The following is a 22,454-nucleotide window of genomic DNA, read 5'->3' as shown; positions in this document are numbered from 1 at the left end:
TATAGCCACTAGAGTGGTGCTATTGCTGCTACTAAGCAGTGTTGATATAACTGCATTACGGTGCTGATGTTGTTGAGCAATATAAGCTGTGCAGATGTGTTGATAATTATAACGATGAATTTATTTACATTGCTAATCCTTTACTAGTATGTTTTGATTGATTATAAAAGAATACTAGCTTACCCTTGCATGTTTTCCATGTGGTTGGAACTGCGATGATCATACTATGTATGGGAGCAGAGCAGGAATAGGTGGGCTTCTTGGGATGAGTCTCCGGCGGACTTTGGAGTTAATTTGCTTGTGTGGATATTTTGCTTGTAGCTACTTGGGATAGTAGCATTTGGTTGTAATTTTCCTTGGTACACTTTAACTCTAGTCAGACTGGAATCTTGTATATTTATATATTCTAGATCCTATATTTATATACTTGTTCTATCTGTCTGGTGTTTTAGTGTGCTATACAGTGTGTAGTGACCAGCCGGGTCGTTACAAGATCTTATTAAAATTTTAAAAATTTTAAAAAAAATAAAAAATTGTTTTAAAAAAAAAAAAAAAAAAGGGAAGTGAAAAAGGTTGGTATTAGATAAGAATCTGTGGATATAGATATAGAGTGATGATGGTGGGTACTTACCTTCATTGGACCAATCAAACCATTTAAAGTTCCAAGAATAAATCTTGTAGTGAAAGCCATCACGTAACTAGAGCTAAGGCCAAATAGTGCGTTGAAAATGATGCTGAAATCAAATGAGCATGATTGTTGTTATGGTAAAACATATAATATAGTGTTAAAATAGCATCTACTTCACTGACATGTATACTAAATACTACTTACGTAGAGATGATCCCTACAAACACAACAGGTTTTCTACCATAGCGATCAGCTATCATTCCCCACAATATAGATGTGAAACATCTACCAAGGTGGAATGCAGATCCTACAAAACATTTTTTGTGGTTACTCATATGTAATACTTATGAACACTACAAGAGTAGGAACACTAAAAATAATCTTACCCACATAACCAGCATAGGCACTAATATCTTCCTCTGATTCTGCAATATTAAAATCCCTCACCTGAAAAGTATACGTGTTTGCCTCAAATGTTGCAACGTCCCAAGATGCATATAATTGCATACCACGTGGAAGATTACTTATTTCATTAATGTCAATCGTTTAACCAGATCATAAATTTATTTCATTATTAGTAGTATTTCATGATAAGTAAAATGGGAATACGGAAAAGCAATTAAAAATTGACATTAATTGACATTGGCATCCCGAGAGTCCGAAATAATCTATTCAAATATAAAGTATATTATATAATTATTTATTCAGGAAAGTCTATGGAACTTTATGTTTATGTATTAAGAAAAAGCTTGAAGATTAGCCGTTAATTGTACATATCTTTATGCACAATTCACGGTGTGAATAAGAGCATTGAGAGGATTATATTGGATAGAAATTTGATGCAGGAAATGTTAATTTTTTTACGTTTAGTTTACTATTTAAAAAATAACATTTTTAATTAAGAATTAGAAATGAATTTTACATAAATTTTTCAAAAAAAAATATTACTAAATATTAATATAAGAGAATTAAAAATTAAATTCTTTAAAATAAAAATAAAATTTTATTACCTTAAATATGTCATGATATCTTTATCTGTTTATTTAATAAAATAAAAGAAAATTTGATTCCATATATGATATAAACATTTTTGGAATATTTATTATTAACTAAACAGACCATCATCAGAATTTATAATTTTCATGATTAATAATTCTCGTAGATGAAACCCCTTGTAGTTTTCTCTTGTAGTTGCAAGCCTGAATTGAAATTTGATATGATCTCTATTCCCAGAAAATTCCTCAAATGATTTGCAGAACAAGCAAAAGGGGTACATGCAGTATGCAGCTCTAACTGCATTATCAGTTATCAATATAAAAAAGAATATGCTAACGGAGGCCACCGGTTATATAAGAAATTAAAAAAGTATATATATATACATTGTCTCGTATATAATTTTTAACTTAATTCATTTCTTAAACTGGTTAGCGACCCATATAAAAAAATAAAACTTAAATCGAAACATATCACTTTATTTATTGAAAACAATCACAGTAAACAACAACGTTAGAAAATCAAGGTACGCATGATCATGCAGTGTGATGGATCACTATGAAACATTGAAACTCACCATGAGATAAAGGAAAGGGTAGAGAGATGCTATAGGTAGAGCTGCACAGAACAAGAGAAAGAGTGATGAGAAATATTGAGTTTGCAATAAAACAAAAAGAAGACTAAAGTTGAGTACTCAGTACTGCTGCATAACACGACGATCCATATGTTGAAGAGATTTCTAAAGGTAACATCCTTTTTTTGCTCTTTGATTAGATCCACCTTGCAACCAGGGCAACCCTCGTGGTAGTGTTTCTTCAACAATGGATTTCCAACGTTGTTGCTCTCCTCCATGTTTTCACACAACTATACGATTGCTCTCGTGTCCCTCTCTTCCTCTCCAACCTCCTTATTAATACAACGTCCATCAGATGAAAAGTTAAAAAGCAGATGAAAATAAGGACAGATAGTAAAATAATAAATATGTCAAAAGAAAATGCATTTGACACTTGTTAGATTTAGAAGGGTGAGAAAAGTAATCAGAGGTGGATCGCTCAAACACATGGTTTCGTACTCTAGTGAGCTCTCTCTCTCTCTCTCTCCGTGAAGAACATTCAAGATCTTCGGTAATATCTACATTTTTTCTTGTATTTTAAAGTACTTTTGAAATCCATATATGCGTCATATATATCTACATAAATATATCTCTCAAGATTGAATTTTTCTTGCATATTTGACGAAAATAATTCTTGTTTAGATTTTTTTTTTTTTTGTTGAAGTAGATTAATTTAAGGTAAATTTTTAAGATATTAGTGTGAGAAAAAAATATAAATACATATCAATAATAAACTTTTAATATATATATATATATATATAACATATTATTGATCTATATCGGAGATCTCCCATCTGATATACACAATTTTCTTTTTACATTTACCTTTTAAAGCATATCTCTTATATTACCTTATATCATTTGGTATACTCAATTCTCTTTTTACATTTACCTCTCTATAATTCTTATACTACTTTTTTTTCTTTCTCTTTTTATCGTCTTTGTACTCTGCTACTCATATACATATTATCTTCTTACCTTTTTTCTTTAAAATATATAAAGGTAAAAAGTATTTTTTATACTAGTATATACACACGTGTTTTATTTCTAAAATTTTCAAAATTAAAATTTTAGCCTTTCAAAATTATTTTATTTTATTTTATTTTTTTAATTTTAAAATACATCACTTTCTGTATTCAAAATATTTAAATAACATTTTTTGATTTAAGAAAGATGTATTGATGAGTAGATTGAGTTTGGTTTTTCTTGAAGTTGTTAGAAATACGCAATAAGTTATAATTTTTAACATAATTTTTATACTAGTATATACACAAGTGTTTTATTTCTAAAATTTTCAAAATTAAAATTTTAGCCTTTCAAAATCATTTTATTTTATTTTATTTTTTTAATTTTAAAATACATCACTTTCTGTATTCAAAATATTTAAATAACATTTTTTGATTTAAGAAAGATGTATTGATGAGTAGATTGAGTTTGGTTTTTCTTGAAGTTGTATATTAGTTGGATATGGTGATTCTTGATTTTGATGGATCCATGTTATTTTGATGGTGGAATCGTGTTGTGCATGTTGTATAAATGTATTTTGTAATGTATGTGGAAAATTTATTAAGTTTCAAGTGGATTAGTCCACAATTGAGTTCTGCATGGGTGCATAACTAATATCGCACCAAGCATGCCTTCATAGCGCAAGGGCGTGGCTTCAACCAAGTCTTGTTCATGTCAAACACAGTATTAGTGGTACCAAATGTAAGGAGAGAGAATCATCTTAGGTTGGAATTACATTGAACGTGGTTTGAATGACAATGGGTGTGAGGAGAAAGAATCATCTATGTCTAAATATCTATGTCGAGTGCTAGTGTAGTGATGTCAAGCATGAGTCAGGTAAAGTCCATGTGCTTGAGTGGAGCCAGGCATGGGTTGTTGTCACACTAGACATGAAAGAATGGGAGGTTCTTTGTCTTAAATATTTCATTGTGTGGATACATGTTACGATACTCCAAGAGTTCGATTGAAACCCTTCAATAAGTATATTGGCTTATAAAATGTAGTTATTTTAAGTTGTAAGTTACATGAGTAGTATTAATGATATGTTGAAGTTGTATGATGAAATTAATGTTGTTATTATGTTGTTCTTTTTGATATGGATGTTGTGTTTGTATGATGCTTTTATTTTATAAGCTTACCATGTATTTTTATTATGGTGGGAATCGTTATAATCATACATTGGTATGGGGAGCAAATCAGAATTAGTAGGATTTGTTGGATGATTTGGTGGAGAGTCAAATTGGTGGTGGCTCATTTTTTTGAGGTTACTCAGTAGTAGCTTTGTCTTGTTTAGTTATTTACTCAGTAGTGGAGAAAGAATTTTAATATATATATATATATATATATATATATATATTTTATTAGTATATAAGTTTTTCAAAATATAAACTAAAATATAAGAATTTTTTCTAGAGATGCGGATTGTTTAAATACAAAACATCTAAGGATAGACGTTTTGTGTTCATTGTCAATTTGAAGACAGAGTGCTTACCCTTAATCATTTTGTGTTCAATTTCAAATTAAACGTAAAGCACCCAAGGGATAGATTTTGTATTTAAGGTTTAGGATTTAAGGTTTAGGATTAAAGGTTTAAACGACCGTCACACCTCCAAAAAAAAAATCTCTTTAACAGATTTAAGTTTAGGAAAATATGTGTTTTCTATTCATTTTGTATTTCTAAGCATTACATTCATCCTTAGGAACATTTTGTTTGTAGTGTTGTCTATGTGACAAAAACAATTTATTTTAATAATTAATTTTATAAATAATTTATTTTTAGGCAAAGAAAAAATATATTTAAAAGGAGTACAAGGGGTACTCTAACCCATAATACAAAAAAACTAACTTCAAAATCTTAGACATAGATATATGAAACTAGCAAAAATACCAACTACCCAATGAATACAATCAAGTGCTTGGACAACTGTTACTAGACATTACTAACTCTCAAAACTAAGTAGTGAACTCAATGACAGTAGCATCTTAAACGATAGATTATGACAGTATCGACAAGAAATAAAATACCATCAACAAATTGATCTTCAAACGGCAATTATAAGAAATAACAATCAACACTTAGAAAGTAAGACAGGAAGAACCATATCAGGAGAAATTTAAGCAAGAAAATGAGTCATTATTAGACCAAAGAGCAAAAGGGTATTGAAAAGCTAAATCTTTAGCCCTTAACCAATTCCAAGATCTTTAACTTAATTAAATCCACCACATCCTCAGAATTCATAATTTTTTGAGAGAAAACTGTCTCATTCCTTGCAAGCCAAATTGACCATAATGTTACCAACCAAATAGAAGATCACCGCACCCGGTTAACAACATTACAATTTGGAACTCCCACAAATTACTCGAAATTAGCCAAACTACTACTATTTTGAACAGGGGAGAATCCAAACCATTAAAGACAAGACATCCATATTTTAAAAGCATAGAAACATTCAAAAAAGACATCCATGTATGCTAAAATATAATTCCCAAAACATCTTCCGAATTAGTAAATTTTTAAAAAATCAAATATGTATTTTGACCAACGTCAACTTTTTAACTATTAAAAAAAATTTCGGTGCATTGTTTCGGAGTGAAAAGCATTACTCTAATATTTAACGGCACTAAACACTTTCAAATAAAGACAAAATTTGAGATTTACGTTGTGTTAAAGTCATCGCACACAGCACTTCCGAATAAATGAATACAACGATGTCGCCTGTCAAATCAAACACGTGAAATTGATATGAACAACTATGCATTATAGGTGCGGTTATAAATAAAGCTTAGTATGCAAAGGAAAGTAAAAGAAGTAAAAAGTAAAAGCCTTAATTTCATTTTTATCTATGGAGTATTACAATTATACAATTTTGGTCTTAAAGTTTTAATTAGATAATTTTAGTCCTTTAAAGATTATAATTGTGTGATTTTGGTCTTTCAATTTTCAATTAAACAATTTTAGTCTCTCGAATATCATAATTGTGTCATTTTAGTCTTTCCCATTAAAAATTTAATAATTTTAATATATATACATACAATATTTTAAAATTATACAATTATTTATCTATTTCAGTTAACGTATATTATAATTTTTATTATTGTATCAAATAATATATATTTATTATTATTAAATAAATAAAATTTATATATTATTATTTTTATAATATTATTGATAAATTAATATCAATAATATTATTAGTATATTTATAGATAAACTAATAATTTAATAAATATAAATTATTATATATTAATATACTTTTATAAAAATATAAGTATATTAATTAGAAATATATATTTTATCTTATATATTTGTATTTTTGTAAAAGTATATTAATATATACTAAGCTATATTTATCAAATTATTAATTTATCTATAAATATACTAAAAATATTATTGATATTAATTTATCAGTAATATTAAAATATTAATAATATATAAAATTTATTTATTTGGTAATAATAAATATATATCATTTGATACATTAACAAAAATTATAATATACGTTAACTTAAATAAGCAAAAACTTGTATAATTTTAAAACATTATATATATATATATATATATATATATATAAATTTTAAAATTATTAAATTTTTAATGGAAAAGACTAAAATTGCATAATTATGATATTTGAGGGACTAAAATTGTTTAATTAAAAATCGAGGGACTAAAATTGTTTAATTAAAAATCAAGGGACTAAAATCACACAATTACAATCTTTTAAGAACTAAAATTACTCAATTAAAATCTTGGGGACCGAAATTGCATAATTGTTATACTTAAGGGATCAAAAATGCAATTAAGCCAAAGTAAAATGATTTATAATTTTTGATAAAAGAAAAAGAAAAGAAAAGAAATTAAATTTTCGTTTTAATTTTATAAAAGTAGAAGAAAAAAAGAAATATATAATAAATAACAAATTATCCTCAAATAAAAATAAATAGTAAAATTAATTTATTAATAAAATTATATTTAAGAATAATTCAAATTTACTCTTTTCAATTTTAGAATAAAATGAAAATAGTGGATTTGAGTTTAATTCAACTCTTCAAAATCGGCTTGTAAGTTGAGGGTTGTCTTTCAATTATATACTATTTAATCTTTTAATCTCTAGTCAATATGGGACTTGAGTTTTTCCCAATACACTCCCTCATGTCCAGCACTATTGGGCTTGGTACGTGGATAAATGATGGGTGGCTCCTTTTTTAATGATCTAAGATAGGCATTCCTTTTTAAGGATCTAGGATGGCTCTGATACCATTTTAGAATAATTGATTTGAATATAATTCAACCCTACAAAATCGACTTATAAAATGAGGGTTGTCTTCCACTTATATACTATTTAATTTCCTAATTTCTAAACGATGTGAGACTTAGGTTTTTCCCAATACAACCCCTCATGTCCAATACTATTGGGCTTGGTACGCGGATAAATGGTTGGTGGCCCTTTTTAATGATCTAAGATTGGCGAGACTTGAATTTTTTTCTCAATACACTCCCTCATGCCCATGGTGCATGTATCAATGGTAGGTGACCCATTTAGAGTTGATCTAGATAACTCTGATATCATCTGAGAATAATGAATTTAAGTTTAACTCAACCCTACAAAATTGGGTTATAAGGTGAAGGTTTCCTTCCATTTATATACTATTTAATTACCTAATCTCTAGTCGATGTAGGACTTAAATTTTTCTCAATACTATATAAAATCGCAAAGGGCATATCTAAAAAACAAAATAAAATTGCACAGATTGGAATATGGGTCAAATTAACTCTTGCAAAGTTATTCATATGACGACAATTGTTTTTTATTTATAAATTATTTATTTATCATATTTTTAATTAATATAGGATTTGTATTTTTTTTAAGTACATTCTCTCACATCTAGCATATTGAATTTGGTGTGTTGATAAATGATAGATAACTCTTTTTAATAATTTAAGATAGATGAGATGTAGATTTTTCTCAATACATCTCTTCACATCCAATACTATTATACTTGATGCATGTATTATCGATGAGTAGCCCTCTTAGAGTAAATCTATAACATATCTTTGATACCACTTTAAAATGCGAGTTTAAGTTTAATTCAATTTTATAAAATTAACTTGTAAGGTGAAAATTATTCTACACTTACACTATTATGGTCTCATCTTTGATCAATGTAACATTTCTAACATATCTCCTAACATCAAGAACAAGACATTTTGAGTATAAAGTTTGTAAGAATAAACATCTGCAAGTGATACGATAACGACTCAATAGTGAATGATCTTATAAGCTCACCAATAGTCACTAGGATATGCTATAATGTCATTTTTAAAAAGTGGATTAGAGTCTAATTCATCCTTAAGAAATCGTCTCCAAGTCCCACATTGACTAGTATTAAGGAAATTAATAATATATAAGTAAAAAATAATTTTTCTTATAAGTTAATTTTGTAAATTAAGTTAGACTTATAATCCACATTCTAAGATAATATCAAAATTATCATGGATCTACTTTAAAAGAGTTACTCACAATTGATATACATATTAAATCCAATAGTATTGAATATGAGAGAAGGTAAGTAAGTATTTTTTCCCTCTAAAAATAGTAAATAGAGCTACTCACATTCTCATTTTCATTTTGTTTGTTTCCTTTTATTCTCTTATATTAAATACAGTATACAAATTAAACATATATTAAAATAAATATAATTTTGTTTTTATTTTTATAAAAATTAATTTTATCATATTATAATTCAAAATTAATATTTTCTGTTAATACTTATGCTATGTTCAATTCCAATGAAAGTAAAATGAAAAAAACAAAAAAGGAAAGAAAAAAATATTTTTGTTTTTTTGGTTTGGTTAGCACATTATCAAGGATCGAAGGAGAAATAGTTTTGACGAGTCTCACCATAATTTATTTCCTTATATTATATATTAGAAGAAGAAAAAAATGTAAGAGGAAGTGTGAATATAAATGGAAGAAAAAAAATACGCCATTATTTTGTTTCCTTTCTCATTAGAAGAAAAAAAAAAGGAAAGAGAAAGTGTTAATATGAATGAAAAAGAATTAGTGAATTAATTTATATTATTAATTTTTTTTAGGTAGTAAGATATTTGTTTTAATTTATCTTGTATCTTGACTAGTATTTTTCTTTTAATTATTGTGTTTATATTTTATATTTTATTTATTTATTATAGTTAATTTTATTTTTAAGCGCTTACGTTATTTGATAGTTATGTTTTTTCTTTTTTCTTTTTTTTAATCAATTAAATAAGATAAAATTAAATTCATTTTTTTACATCTTTCATATTTTTTAATTAATTAATATACATTATTATAATATAAAAATGAAAGATGGTATAATAAAAAATATCAAAATTATTCTAAAAAAAATAAAGAAAATTTGTATACTTCTCAATTTTTGTAATATAAAATCTCTTCCAATATTATTGTTATTATAAAAATTATTTCATTCATTATTATAGAGAAAACTATAAAAAGAGAAATAAATCAAACAACAAGACAAATTATGATTGTTATCGTAAATAGTAACAATGTGAGTAGGTCCTTCTATAACATCTTATAGATATAAGTGAAAAGAAAATTGTGTGGATCTAGCATAGCCACAAAACAGTAAAGGACAAACAAAGTAAGAAAAAATATTAAATTCATTTTTATAAATCAAATTATTTATTATTTGAAATAATCTAAAACGACTATTATAAAGGAACAAAAATAATATCTCATAAAATCTAGTTAAAAATTATACGATTTATGACTATCAAGAATATGGTCTACATCATATTTTAAAACTGGTAATCAAAAATTAATCTGTATTTGCGACGTATAATTCCTATTTATCAATATTATTTTAACATAGACTAAAATAAAATTTAAAAATACTAAATCAGCTTATCATGTATTATATAGAAAAGATATTATATAGAATTTTAGCCATTTTTAAAATTTTCATTTCTCTTATTATTAAATTAACTACAAATTTGTGTATTACATGAAAAGAAAGTCTTAACATGTACAGTTTTATTATACTCTTAAATAATGTAGAACATAAAGTAATATTTTTTAATTTATAAATTTGATCACACGATATTTTAAAATTGATTATTAAAGATGAAAAAAAAAAAAGCTGTTACTAGATTGAAATATTTGTTCTAGGGTTAAAAGAAAGTTTTGCCTGACAAAGCTGCTTTTCATCTGACGGTGATCATATATATCTGAAATTATTTGAATTTGAATATAGAAAGAATTGAATTTGAGTGACTTGAGCACGTGTCGTAATCATACTCTGCTGTCAACATTAATTTTATTATAATGTAATAATTGTATGAACCTAGCGTGTTACAACGACACCTAACTGCATAATAATATGTAGAATGGTGGATGAGTTGGCATGCATGCCAAAACGGGTCGACTACGTCACCTTATTGCTTTCCAAAATAAGTTGAATCAGATCTTCTTTTTTTTTGAGAAAGACATATATTTAAGAAGTATTTAAAATAAGAACATTGCTATATATTCTGAAAGAAACGTCTTCGAATAATTAAAATATTAATATTTTAAAATAAATTTATTATAAAATAATTATTTAATTTAATATTTTATTGTTTAAATCAATTTTTTATTAATTCGGATCAAGTTTTAGAATAAGTTTTCGGAGAATGAAGTATTTTTCTTAAAAATAATATGCAGTTTTTTTAACATGTTGTCTTATTAAATCAACTTTAAGTATTTTTCTTTAAATGATGTTTTGTGTGGTTATTATGGTGTGTTTATTTTGATTTTCCTTTTTATAGACGAGCTTGATCTTACGATTATAGTTTTATTTGTTATGCTTCAATTTGATTTGTAGTATATTTAAGTGTAAAAACAAGGACACCATGGATATTCCTTAAAAGATGGATAATAGTAATACTACATTTAATTAGTTTTTGATAGTGATATATTTTAGATTAATAAGCATTTAATAGTTGATTTTTTCCTTATGATTGAAAGTTAAATCTATGTTTTCTGTCGACATTCATTTCTCAGGATCGAAGAACCTGTTAGACTATAACTATAACTTGAAGTCGAGCTTTACCGTTTATATCTAATTTCATCTTTAGTTTTGAAAATTTGTGAATCCCATATGATAAACTTTGATAACCACCTTGACTAAAGTTGCAATGGTTACTAACACTTAGAGTTCCACGTTGGGAAAAGTTCAAAAATGAGAAGGTTTTTTGTTACTAAAATCATAATATTTGAGTAGTGTTCTATCTAGTACTTACATCGAATGAGTTTAATTTGTAAAATTAGAACCATCAAATTAGTTTTAGGCCAATATTCTAATTGATACAAACTATATAATATAAGATTAAGTTTACAATCAATTTTATTTATTTATTATGCAATACTCTTTCATGTAGTTTTATTTATATAAATGATTAAGCGGCATAATTATATAGCCTTTTAAAAAAGTATAACAATGATTGAATTCAAAAGAGTCCATTCACTAGCTTTATTCCATTTATTACATGTATGATCGAAACAAGTTACAAAATAGATTTGTAGCTGAATGATATTGGGTTCAATTCATAGTTAAAGATTTTTTATTTTCCTTTCATTTTCGGTTTGGTCATGCATTTGTACAATTTTATAGTCTATCACCAATATCCAACACTTCTAAGTTCTCAAACTTAATTTGCATTCTACAAGATTAGGTCCAAGATTGAACCCCACACCCTAGCAATGCTAGAAAATTACCTTTAAACAATTTGGGTTGTAGGTAGCATATACATGTAGTGCTTTATATATATATATATATATATATATATATATATATATATAGGGTGTTCATGGATCGATTTTTTCAAAAAATTGATCTAAACCGATCCGAACCGTTTTATAAAAGTGGATCGGTTAACCGATCCATTTTTATAAAGTGGATCGGTTTGATTTTTTTAAAATATGGATCGGTTTTTTTTAAAATTGGATCGGTTCGGTGCGGTGCAGTTATATACTTTTTACTCATATGTGGATCAGTTTTTTTTAAAAACTAAACCAAACCGAACCGATCTACTTTGTAAAAATGGATCGGATAACTGAACCAGTTTTATAAAGTGGTTCGGTTCGGAATTTTTTATAAAATGAATTAGATTTTTCAATACGAATCGGATCGGTTATGGATTAGTTCGGATCGGTTATAGATCGGTTCGGATCAATTAGGATTTTTTGCACATCCCTATGTACAGAGTGAAGTCACATGGTTATATTAAGCTCTTTTTCATCTTGAATTTGCAAATCTCATTCGTATTCTTTGTTTCTTTTGATCTAGGTTTTTGAATTATATAATCTCAAATCCTCTACTTCGTTACGCTTTACTTTATAATTTTATCACGTATCTTCTTTTTCTTAAGCCCAATACAAATTTTGTTTCATTGATACTGATTTTGTTCTCAAGATATCAAAGAGGCACTCATAGATCTCGTGTTTGAACGTTTCTTCATTTGCTGATAAGTATTTTAATCAATTAAATAAGAAAAAGTTAAATTTATTTTTTTCTTGTATTTTTTTATTACATAACTATATCTTCCTTTCTATTTTTCTTTCTTTATAAACTTTTTTATGATTTTTACTTTCCTCCTCGATAAAATCAAATACTGTATGTATTTGGTTAATATAAATAAAGAAAAAAATAATAGAAAAATAAAGAAAGATCAGAACAGTGGTGGACCTCATGCTGAAAGTGAAAGTTCTTTGTCGCCCCAAATTGGAAAGAAGGTACAACAAAACGTCAACTTAATTTGGAAAGAAATGAACAACAAAATCTTCAATTTTGCCTTAAAAAGACACAATGTCAGAATCACCTTTATGCACAAACTTTATTATAAGATAAAAATAAATCTAAAACCCTGATCGTGAATCTAAATTAGTTGCACTTTTATTCCCATTAATAAAAAATAATTATTTTAAATTTCACGAATAATAAAGCTTAAACTTTGACGTAACATATTTTAAACAATGAATCTATTTGTGAGACATTTATTTTAAAGAATAATTTAAATCAACTATTGTGATCGTGTTGGAGTGGAGTGATATATATGTGCTGTAATTTTTATCGATTAAAATAACATTTAGATATTATAAATAGTGTCAATAATGTAAATAAAAATGTTGACTTAAATATTATTTTTAAGTTCATGTAAATTTAACACAAAATAGATAATGTTATAAAAAAATATCAAAAGTGTCTAAAAAAAATAAAGTTATAAATGTAAAGACTAAAAATATTTATTTTAAACTATAGGAATTAAAAATGATTGAAAGATTTAAAAATATCTATTTTACACTATAAAAATTTAAAAATAAAATAAATGAAATTATGTAAATTAAAAAAAAAAGTTGACCATCACAATTTTATTAGATTGCACAAAAACTTTCTACTTCCTTTATTCTTACAATAATTCCCTAAAATGTTTATAAAATATTACACTAATGTCTTCTATAAACATTCCATTTACCACTCTTAATTATTTGAATTGAGAAGTAATGAGTTTAATAATAATGCACTTGAGAATAAAATAATTTAATATTATCAATCAATCATAAATTATTATTAATAGATTAAATTATATTTTTATTATTTATTATATTTATTTATTTATTTATTTATTTTAACTTTTTAAAATGTCTATTTTAATCTTTTTATTTATTAAATTTGAGTCAAATTAATCATGTTGAAACAATAGCTATTTTCTATTTTGAGATATGATTTTGAATATTTTTTTGATTGATTCTAGACTTGAAACTTATCTCATTATACTTATTTATATGAAAACTCTTAAGTATAAATGAAGTTCAAACAAAAAATATAATAAATATAGTAAAAATTACATAAAAATAAGTTTAAAAAAAATTGTAAAAATATAATTTCATATAATTTTCTAGTATCTTGTAAGTATATTTTTACACAATTTCATTATCTTTATAACCTTTTTAATACAATGTCAATTAAATTTCATAATTTTTATATAAATAAATTTAACATTATAATTTTTATGTCTTAAATTAGTTAAAAATTAATTTAAAGCCATATCACAAAATTAAAAATTATTATTATTTTAAAAAGATCAAACCAATTCGAATATATAAAATAAAGAATTGAAATGAATATTTTAACATATATATAAAACACTAATATAAATCTAAAATATAAAATAAAGAAAAAACATAATTCTACCCCATTAATAATTTTTTACTTATTAATTATAAAGATGAACAACTCACAGCAAGTGTTACTTTATAATTGAAAGATTGGAAGACGGTGTAGAATTAGTGCAAAAATTTGCAGAAGGCTAGTGAGAAGTTTAAAAGAAGGGTTGTTAGTTAACCCACAAAGCATCAGAATATAGGAGTGCGATTCAGTGAATATGAGATTTTATTTATTTATTTGGTAAGTTTGAGGTGTGTGTTGGTTTGCAAAGAAAGAGAGTGAAAGAGTTAGCGTGGCATGTATCCTGTGAGAAGAAGAATGGGCAAAAATGAAGTGCAGAAGAGAAGAGGCGAGAGAGGACAGAGCGACATGATTGCATAGGGCAAAGGAAGAGTTATGCATGTGCATTGTGAAACCCTAAAAGCATAGGGTTAGCTAGGGTGGGCTCCACGCTTTCTGCTGCCACCTCACCTCGCCCCGAGCTACAACAAAACTTCATTCCTCCTCTATCTAATCGCTCAAACACTCGCAACTCGATCACTCCTATTTTAATTATGACACTCTTCTACTTTAGCTTCACTCCTCTTTTTTTTTTAATTATATCATGGATTTTTTTAATTTAATAATGAAACACTTTATCTCTACTCAAATTTTTGTTCATTTTACATATGCATGTCTCAACTTTATCTACATAGGAATTATTAATTAATTGTTTAAAGTTAATATATTTCAATTTGACTTAAATAAATAAGTAGATTGTTAACTATACAAGTAAGTATATATATATTGTACTATTCGTACCACGAAGTTAAGCTCCAGCTCGGCATCACAACGCAGGATGACCTCGGACACGCGCTGGACGACCTCAGCCAAGACGAGGTCCGCTACTTAAATGGATCATAACTGATCTCAGGCCCAAGGCCCAACAAAACCCTAATCCACACAAAGGTACGTGCATTACTTATACGAGACTTATTCCCACATACACTAACTTTAGCATCGCAGTCTCTTTTGCAGGTACCACCCCCATCTTGGAGCATCAAACGTACCAGTGAAGGAGGCTCACCAATCTTGCCCAGCAGATCGTCCCTACAACCGATCTCTGGTAAGAACATTTGGCGCCCACTGTGGGGCCGATCAAGACAGCTCTTATCGGCCACGCTTATGGTTTTCACCCGAAGCCATAGCAGACGCGCGACAGACGACGTAGATCACACAACTACCATGGACAACGAAGCAGCATTGAGGAGACTGATTGAACAGGTCGAGCAGATGCGACAGCAACACACTGCCGATCTACAAAACATGCGTGCCAAGCACGAAATTGACCTAGCGGCATTGCGTACCGCTAACGAAGCTGACCTAGTGGCGCTGCGCGCTGAGAATGAGCGTATTCGCGCTCAACTGCCTCAGTGCCCCTCTGATCAGCCTCCTCAACCGAGTAACCAACACGAGGAAGAGGGGCACTCGGTCTCTCAACTGCACACAGCACCTAGGGCACCGACTCCCAGGCCTGCCACACATCGGTCACACGCACCGACGAACAGGTCGGCCCATGAAATCAGCATTGCCCCTGCCCAGGTTCCTGGGAACCGGATGACCTTTCATCGCCATCCTTTCGTGGATGGTATCATGGAAATGCCTCTCTCCTTTGGTTGGAAGCCTCTCCACCTCGGCCGCTACGACGACACGACGGATCCGGACGAGCACATCTATCTATACACTACACAGGTCAACCTTTACACTAACGATGATGCTATTCTGTGTAGGGTTTTTTCGACCTCGCTCAAAAGGGCCGCACTCAATTGGTACACCCAATTACCAGCTGAGTCGATCGATAACTTCCACACTTTGGTCAAGCAATTTATGGCTCAGTATGCCACGAGTCGGCGTCACCATGTCACATCGGCCGCTTTGGCCAGTCTCAGGCAGGGCGACGATGAGTCATTGAGGACATTCATGGAGCGCTTCGCCGGCATCTCGGTCAAGATCCAAAATTTGAATCCCGAAGTCGCCCTGCACGCCATGCTCATCGCTCTCAAGCCCGGACCCTTCATAGACAGCCTGTGTCGTGAGGCTCCTCGTGACATGGACGAATTCCGTGCCCGTGCCGCCGGGTACATCCAGATGGAAGAGCATTCCACTTTTCGTGATCAGGTCCGTGGCAAGTCACAGGCAAAGCCAGACAATGGTCACAGGGACAAGATGAAGGTCAACAATGACAGCCAGTTCAAGAAGTCTACCAAGGCAAACAAAGGGGGGAGATATGACTTTTACACCCCCCTGAGTACAACCCGAGTACACATCCTGGAGGAAGCTAGCAACAACAACGTGCTCACTTTACCTCTACCCGGGCACAATCCCAACAACGCCGACAGGACAAAGCATTGCCGGTACCACAGAAACCACGATCACACCACCGAGAAATGTCGTACACTTCGGGATCGTATTGAGGAGCTCATCCAGGCGGGCCACCTCGGACAATACGTACAGCGGCAGCAGGGTCACTGAGGAGGCTACAACGGGCGAGGACGAGGGTGAGGTCGCGGAGCAGGCACCTGGGCAGACCAACCCTCCGCATCCCAACAAAATAATGGTGGCGCAGTACAGGCCGAGGTAAGTCAGGAAACAGGGTCGGCCCCCTTGCGGGGCGTCATCAACACAATTGCAGGTGGCTTCGCAGGGGGAGGCTCTAGCAGCTCAGTGTGGAAACAACATTTGCGCAGCATCAACAATGTCCACTCCACCACCTCGACCTCGCACCAGAGTGCACCACCGATCACCTTCACCGACGATGACTACAATGGCGTTTGCCCCAACCAGGATGATCCAATGGTCATCGCCGTGGAGGTCGCCAATTGGGAGGTCCACAAGACGTTGATTGACCAAGGGAGCTCGGTTGACGTCTTATACTGGCCGACGTTCCTCAGGTTAGACATCCCTCACTCCCTTATCCACCCTCACACAGAACCTCTAGTCGGTTTTGCAGGAGAGCGAGTACACACTCGAGGGTATGTGGACCGGCTGATAACCTTCGGAACCTCTCTCGACACAAGAAGAATTATGGTCCGATACCTCCTCGTGGAAGCCAACACGTCTTACAACATAATCATTGGAAGGTCGACGTTGAACCAACTCGGGGCCGTGGTGTCTACCCCGCACCTCACCATGAAATTCCCAGGGAGTGATGGGAAGATCATTTCTGTCAAGGCAAACCATAAGACATCTCGATAGTGCTACGCCGAAAGTCTGGAAGTCTCTTCATCCGACGAGCGTTGCAAGAGTGATCCCCCCACAGTGGCCCACATCACACACGTGGATATCACTGACCTCGATCCGAGGTCTGACTCCCATGATGAATGACCGAGCCCCATCGATGAGCTCGATGACCTCCAGATCGGGAAGCTTCCTGGGCAGTGCACGAAAATCAGCAGGTAGTTGAACCCGGAGTTACGACAACAGCTCGAAGCTGAAATCTCCAAAAATGCCAACCTCTTCGCATGGTCCAGTGCCGACATGCCAGGTATAGATGCTAACTTCATCTGTCACAGGTTGGCAATTCACAAAGAGGCAAAGCCAGACGCCTAGAGGAAGAGGAAGGTCGGTGGTGAAAGGCGGAGGCCATCATTACCGAGACGCAAAAGCTACTAAATGCGGGCTTCATCCGTGAGGTCAGATATACCACGTGGCTGGCTGATGGGACTAGGTTGAAGAGGATTGAAGTTCTTTAATAATTCCATGCTTAGGACCGTGAATGTTCTTGAGTTAATCCTTCAATGATGCTTTGAAGCTCCACGAAGTGTTCTTCAATGGAGTAGAAGCCTTGAAGAGGTTCGGTGTTCCTTAGCTTGCATAGGAAGCTTGAGGAACCAAGCAAAGGCTGAAAACCTTTTGTGAGAAACCTAAGAGAGAAATTCCCTACGATTTTGGAGACTCTTGAGTGAGAGAGAAAATCTGATTTCTATTCTCAAAATGTTCAAAAGTGAGTACATGAGAGGTAATTACAAATATATAGGGAGAGGTAGCTTCTAGGAGTAGCTAACCTTAACCATGGTTCACTAGGAACCATGGTAAGGTAAGCTTAACTTCCCACGGTTTAGCAAGCTTGTAGGAGAAGCTAACCTTGACCATGGTTCACTTAAGAACCATGGTAAGGTAAGCTTAACCTACTAAGGTTTAGAAGCTTGCAAGGCAAGCTTCAAAAACCTAGAGGTGTAGCTTAGAAATTCGGCCAAGGAGGAAGAAGATGAGCTAGGCGGCTTTTGGTTCAAATTGCTCCATGATTTAATTTGAAAATTCTTAATTTGGTTTAGTTAGGTTCATCATATGAAGATGGGACCTAGCTAAATCAAATCTATGAAAAATTAGGAGCAAAATGAGTCCAATATGCAAAATTTTGCCTAGTCCCAACTCAGGCCCAATTTCTAAACACACTCCCTAGCTTTGCTAAATGCCACCCCCTTTTTCCCTACTGAAAAAATACAAAATGAATGTATCAACTAGGGAGGTTAAATGAAAATAAAATCTCCAAGTAACCTACCTTAAAATCAATATACAAACACTAGAAAAAGCAAGTAAAGTGCCTCACAAATACAAAGGCAAAAATAACCTATACAAGAGACTATGTATAAATTCTACAATATACACAAGTAGAACTAGGCCTTCTCTTCATGATAGAGCATTCCAAGTGAAGAATACCTTGGGCTTGACAAGCCCACTAGTCTTCACAAGGTCCAACTCTTCCTGTATTCTTCTAGCCATAGCTCTGGTAACTAGGCCCTTGGCCCATGGTATATCATCCCCTCCTTCTTGAGAAGGATTTGTCCTCAAATCTGTAGGTTCATCTTCCTCATCATAACCTGCAAAGGGAATAAGATCACTCACATTAAAAGTGTTGCTTACTCCATAATCATTGGGAAGATCTAACTTGTAGGCATTATCATTGATTCTTTGGAGGACTTGAAAGGGACCATCTCCTCTTAGGTTGAGTTTAGACTTCCTTTGAGAAGGAAACCTTTCCTTTCTCAAATGAAGCCAAACCCAATCCCCTTCCTCAAAAATGAGGTTTTTCTTTCCTTTGCTTCTATCCAAAGCAGTTCTCTCATTTTGTTGTTGTATATGAGTTTTAACCTTCTCATGCAGTTTCTTAACAAATTCAGCCCTAGATACCCCTTCTTTATGAAAATAATGAGAAGAATCTGGTAGGGGTATTAGGTCTAAAGGAGTAAGAGGGTTAAAACCATACACAACCTCAAAAGGTGAGATTTTGGTAGTCTTATGGACTACCCTGTTATAAGCAAATTCAATATGTGGGAAGTACTCATCCCAAGACTTATGGTTACCCTTAAGGACTGCCCTTAACATTGTAGATATGGATCTATTAACTACTTCTGTTTTCCCATCAGTTTGTGGGTGACAAGTAGTAGAGAAAAGCAATTTAGTTCCTAGCCTACTCCAAAGAGTTTTCCAGAAATGGCTAAGGAACTTAGTATCCCTATCTGAAACAATAGTTTTGGGTAGACCATGAAGTCTAACCACTTCCTTGAAGAAGAGTCTTGCTATGTTGCTTGCATCATTTATTTTGTGGCAGGGTATAAAGTGGGCCATTTTACTAAATCTGTCCACTACCACAAAAATCGAATCCATGCCTCTTTGGGTCTTGGGCAAGCCCAAAATAAAGTCCATTCTGATATCAACCCATGGAGAGTTAGCAACAGGCAAGGGTGTATAGGTGCCATGAGGCATTACTTTAGACTTTGCTTGTAAACAAGCTATACATCTAAAGCAAAACCTCTAAACATCCCTTCTCATATGGGGCCAAAAGAATTTTTCTTTTAGAAAACTTAGAGTCTTTTCAACTCCAAAGTGCCCCATGAGACCACCCTCATGACTTTCTCTAACAAGGAGTTTTCTAATAGATCCTTGGGGTATACAAATTCGTCCTTCTTTATATAGGTACCCCTCAGAAATATAGAAACCTCCTTGAGGCTTAACTAAACATTGGGTATAATTTTCACTAAGCTCTGAGTCATTGGAATATAATTCCTTAATGTGATCAGATCCCAAGATTTGAGATCCAAGGGAGATCAACAAAGTGTGTCTCCTAGAAAGGGCATTACCCACAATAGTATTTTTCCCTTTCTTGTATTTGATCACATATGGGAATTGTTCCAAAAACTCTACCCACTTAGCATGCCTTTTATTTAGTTTGCCTTGACCCCTCAAATACTTAAGTGACTCATGGTCACTATGAATGACAAACTCCTTGGGAATAAGGTAATGTTCCCAAGTTTGAAGGGCCCTAACCAAAGCATAGAGCTCTTTGTCATAGGTAGGGTAGTTAAGAGAGGCACCCTTAAGTTTTTCACTGAAATATGCAATAGGGTGCCCACCCTGTAACAAAACTGCCCCTATGCCAACTCAAGAGGCATCACATTCTAACTCAAAAGTTTTTGAAAAATCAGGTAGAGCTAGAAGTGGTGCATGGGTAAGCTTATTCTTTAAGGTTAGGAAGGCATTTTCTTGTTTTTATCCCCATATAAACTCCACATTTTTCTTGACTAACTCATTTAATGGGGAGGCTAGTGTGGAGAAATTAGGAACAAACCTCCTATAGAAGCTTGCCAACCCATGGAAGCTCCTAATATCTCCAACACTTTTAGGAGTGGGCCATTCTTGGATGACCTTGATTTTCTCGGGGTCCACATGAACCCTTTTTTTACTAATGATAAAACCTAAGAAAACAACACTATCTACACAAAATGTACATTTCTCTAGATTACCAAAAATTTGATTTTTCCTAAGAATATTAAAAACTTGCCTTAAGTGTCCCATGTGATCACTTAGGCACCTACTATATATGAGAATATCATCAAAATAAACTACAACAAATTTACCTATACAATCCCTTAGAACATGATTCATGAGACGCATAAAGGTACTAGGAGCATTGGTGAGTCCAAAGGGCATCACCAACCATTCATATAATCCAAACTTGGTCTTGAAAGCGGTTTTCCATTCATCACCTTCTTTAATTCTTATTTGATTATAACCACTTTTAAGATCAACTTTAGAGAATATGATGGCTCCATGAAAGCTCATCTAACATGTCATCAAGTCTAGGGATAGGATGTCTATACTTCACAGTGATGTTGTTGATGGCTCTACTATCACAACACATTCTCCACTTGCCATTTTTCTTAGGAACCAACAACATTGGAACAACACAAGGACTTAATCTCTTTCGAACCCAGCCCTTCTCCAACAACTCTTGGACTTGAGACTCAATTTCTTTTGTTTCTTGGGGGTTGGTCCTATAGGCAGGCCTATTAGGTAGGCTAGCCCCAGGCACCAAATCAATTTGATGTTCTATTCCTCTTGAAGGAGGAAGGCCCATTGGACCCTCGGGAGGAAATAGATCATCAAACTCCTTTAAAAGTGCTTTTACCCCCTTATGTAAAGTCTCATGTCCACTAGATGTGGCAGTGCAAGAGAGAGTTCCTTTACAGAGAAGGATATAAGAGGGTTGTTGAATCAAGAGGGTTTGTTTGGAAATTACATTCTCTTGAGTAACAACCTCTAGGGAAGGAACTCTTTTCTCCCTAGATTCCTCTCTACCCTTAGTTTTCACGGACTTTTATTTTCTCTATTTTCCTCTTTTTTTTAAATCTTTTTTCACTATCTCTTTTGAGTTTCATTTGTGCTTGATCCTCAGCTACCTGTTGAGGAGTAAGAGGATGAAGCACAAATTTCTTTTCTTTATGTGTAAAGGTAATCTCGTTAGTAAGGCCATTATGCATGATTTTCTTATCAAATTGCCATGGCCTTCCTAATAAGATATGACAAGCTTCTATTGGTACTACATCACATAGCACTTCATCTTCATAATTCCCAATGGAAAGCTTGACCTTTACTTGTTGGTCAACTGCTAAGTCACCATCCTCATTAATCCAATGGAGTTGATAAGGTTTAGGATGTGGACTAGTAGTTAAACTCAACTTCTCAACTAGC

The 22,454-nt window shown here is 32.0% G+C and overlaps 1 protein-coding gene across 2 annotated transcripts in view; it reads right to left on the bottom strand.

Annotated features, from left to right (window-relative positions):
* Positions 1–2,774, bottom strand: part of LOC109806464 (protein ZINC INDUCED FACILITATOR-LIKE 1) — a 33,307-nt gene extending 30,533 nt beyond the window's left edge. The window contains exons 1-5 of one of the 2 annotated variants that reach the window (XM_083065016.1): positions 2,323–2,774; positions 2,199–2,239; positions 1,015–1,075; positions 833–935; positions 632–734 (exon numbers count right to left, since the gene is read on the bottom strand). In XM_083065016.1, coding sequence (XP_082921142.1) covers positions 632–734; positions 833–935; positions 1,015–1,075; positions 2,199–2,239; positions 2,323–2,473 — 459 coding nt within the window. In that variant the 5' untranslated portion in view covers positions 2,474–2,774. The remainder of the gene's footprint in view (positions 1–631; positions 735–832; positions 936–1,014; positions 1,076–2,198; positions 2,240–2,322) is intronic. The other variant, XM_020368882.3, reaches the window with a different exon arrangement.
* Between the last annotated feature and the right edge of the window lie 19,680 nt (positions 2,775–22,454).

This window comes from Cajanus cajan, chromosome 10 (assembly GCF_000230855.2).
Source record: "Cajanus cajan strain Asha chromosome 10, NIPB_CcT2T_4, whole genome shotgun sequence".
NCBI lineage: Eukaryota > Viridiplantae > Streptophyta > Magnoliopsida > Fabales > Fabaceae > Cajanus > Cajanus cajan.
Note: the sequence above shows the minus strand (reverse complement) of the source record. Positions and strands in the feature narration are given on the sequence as shown.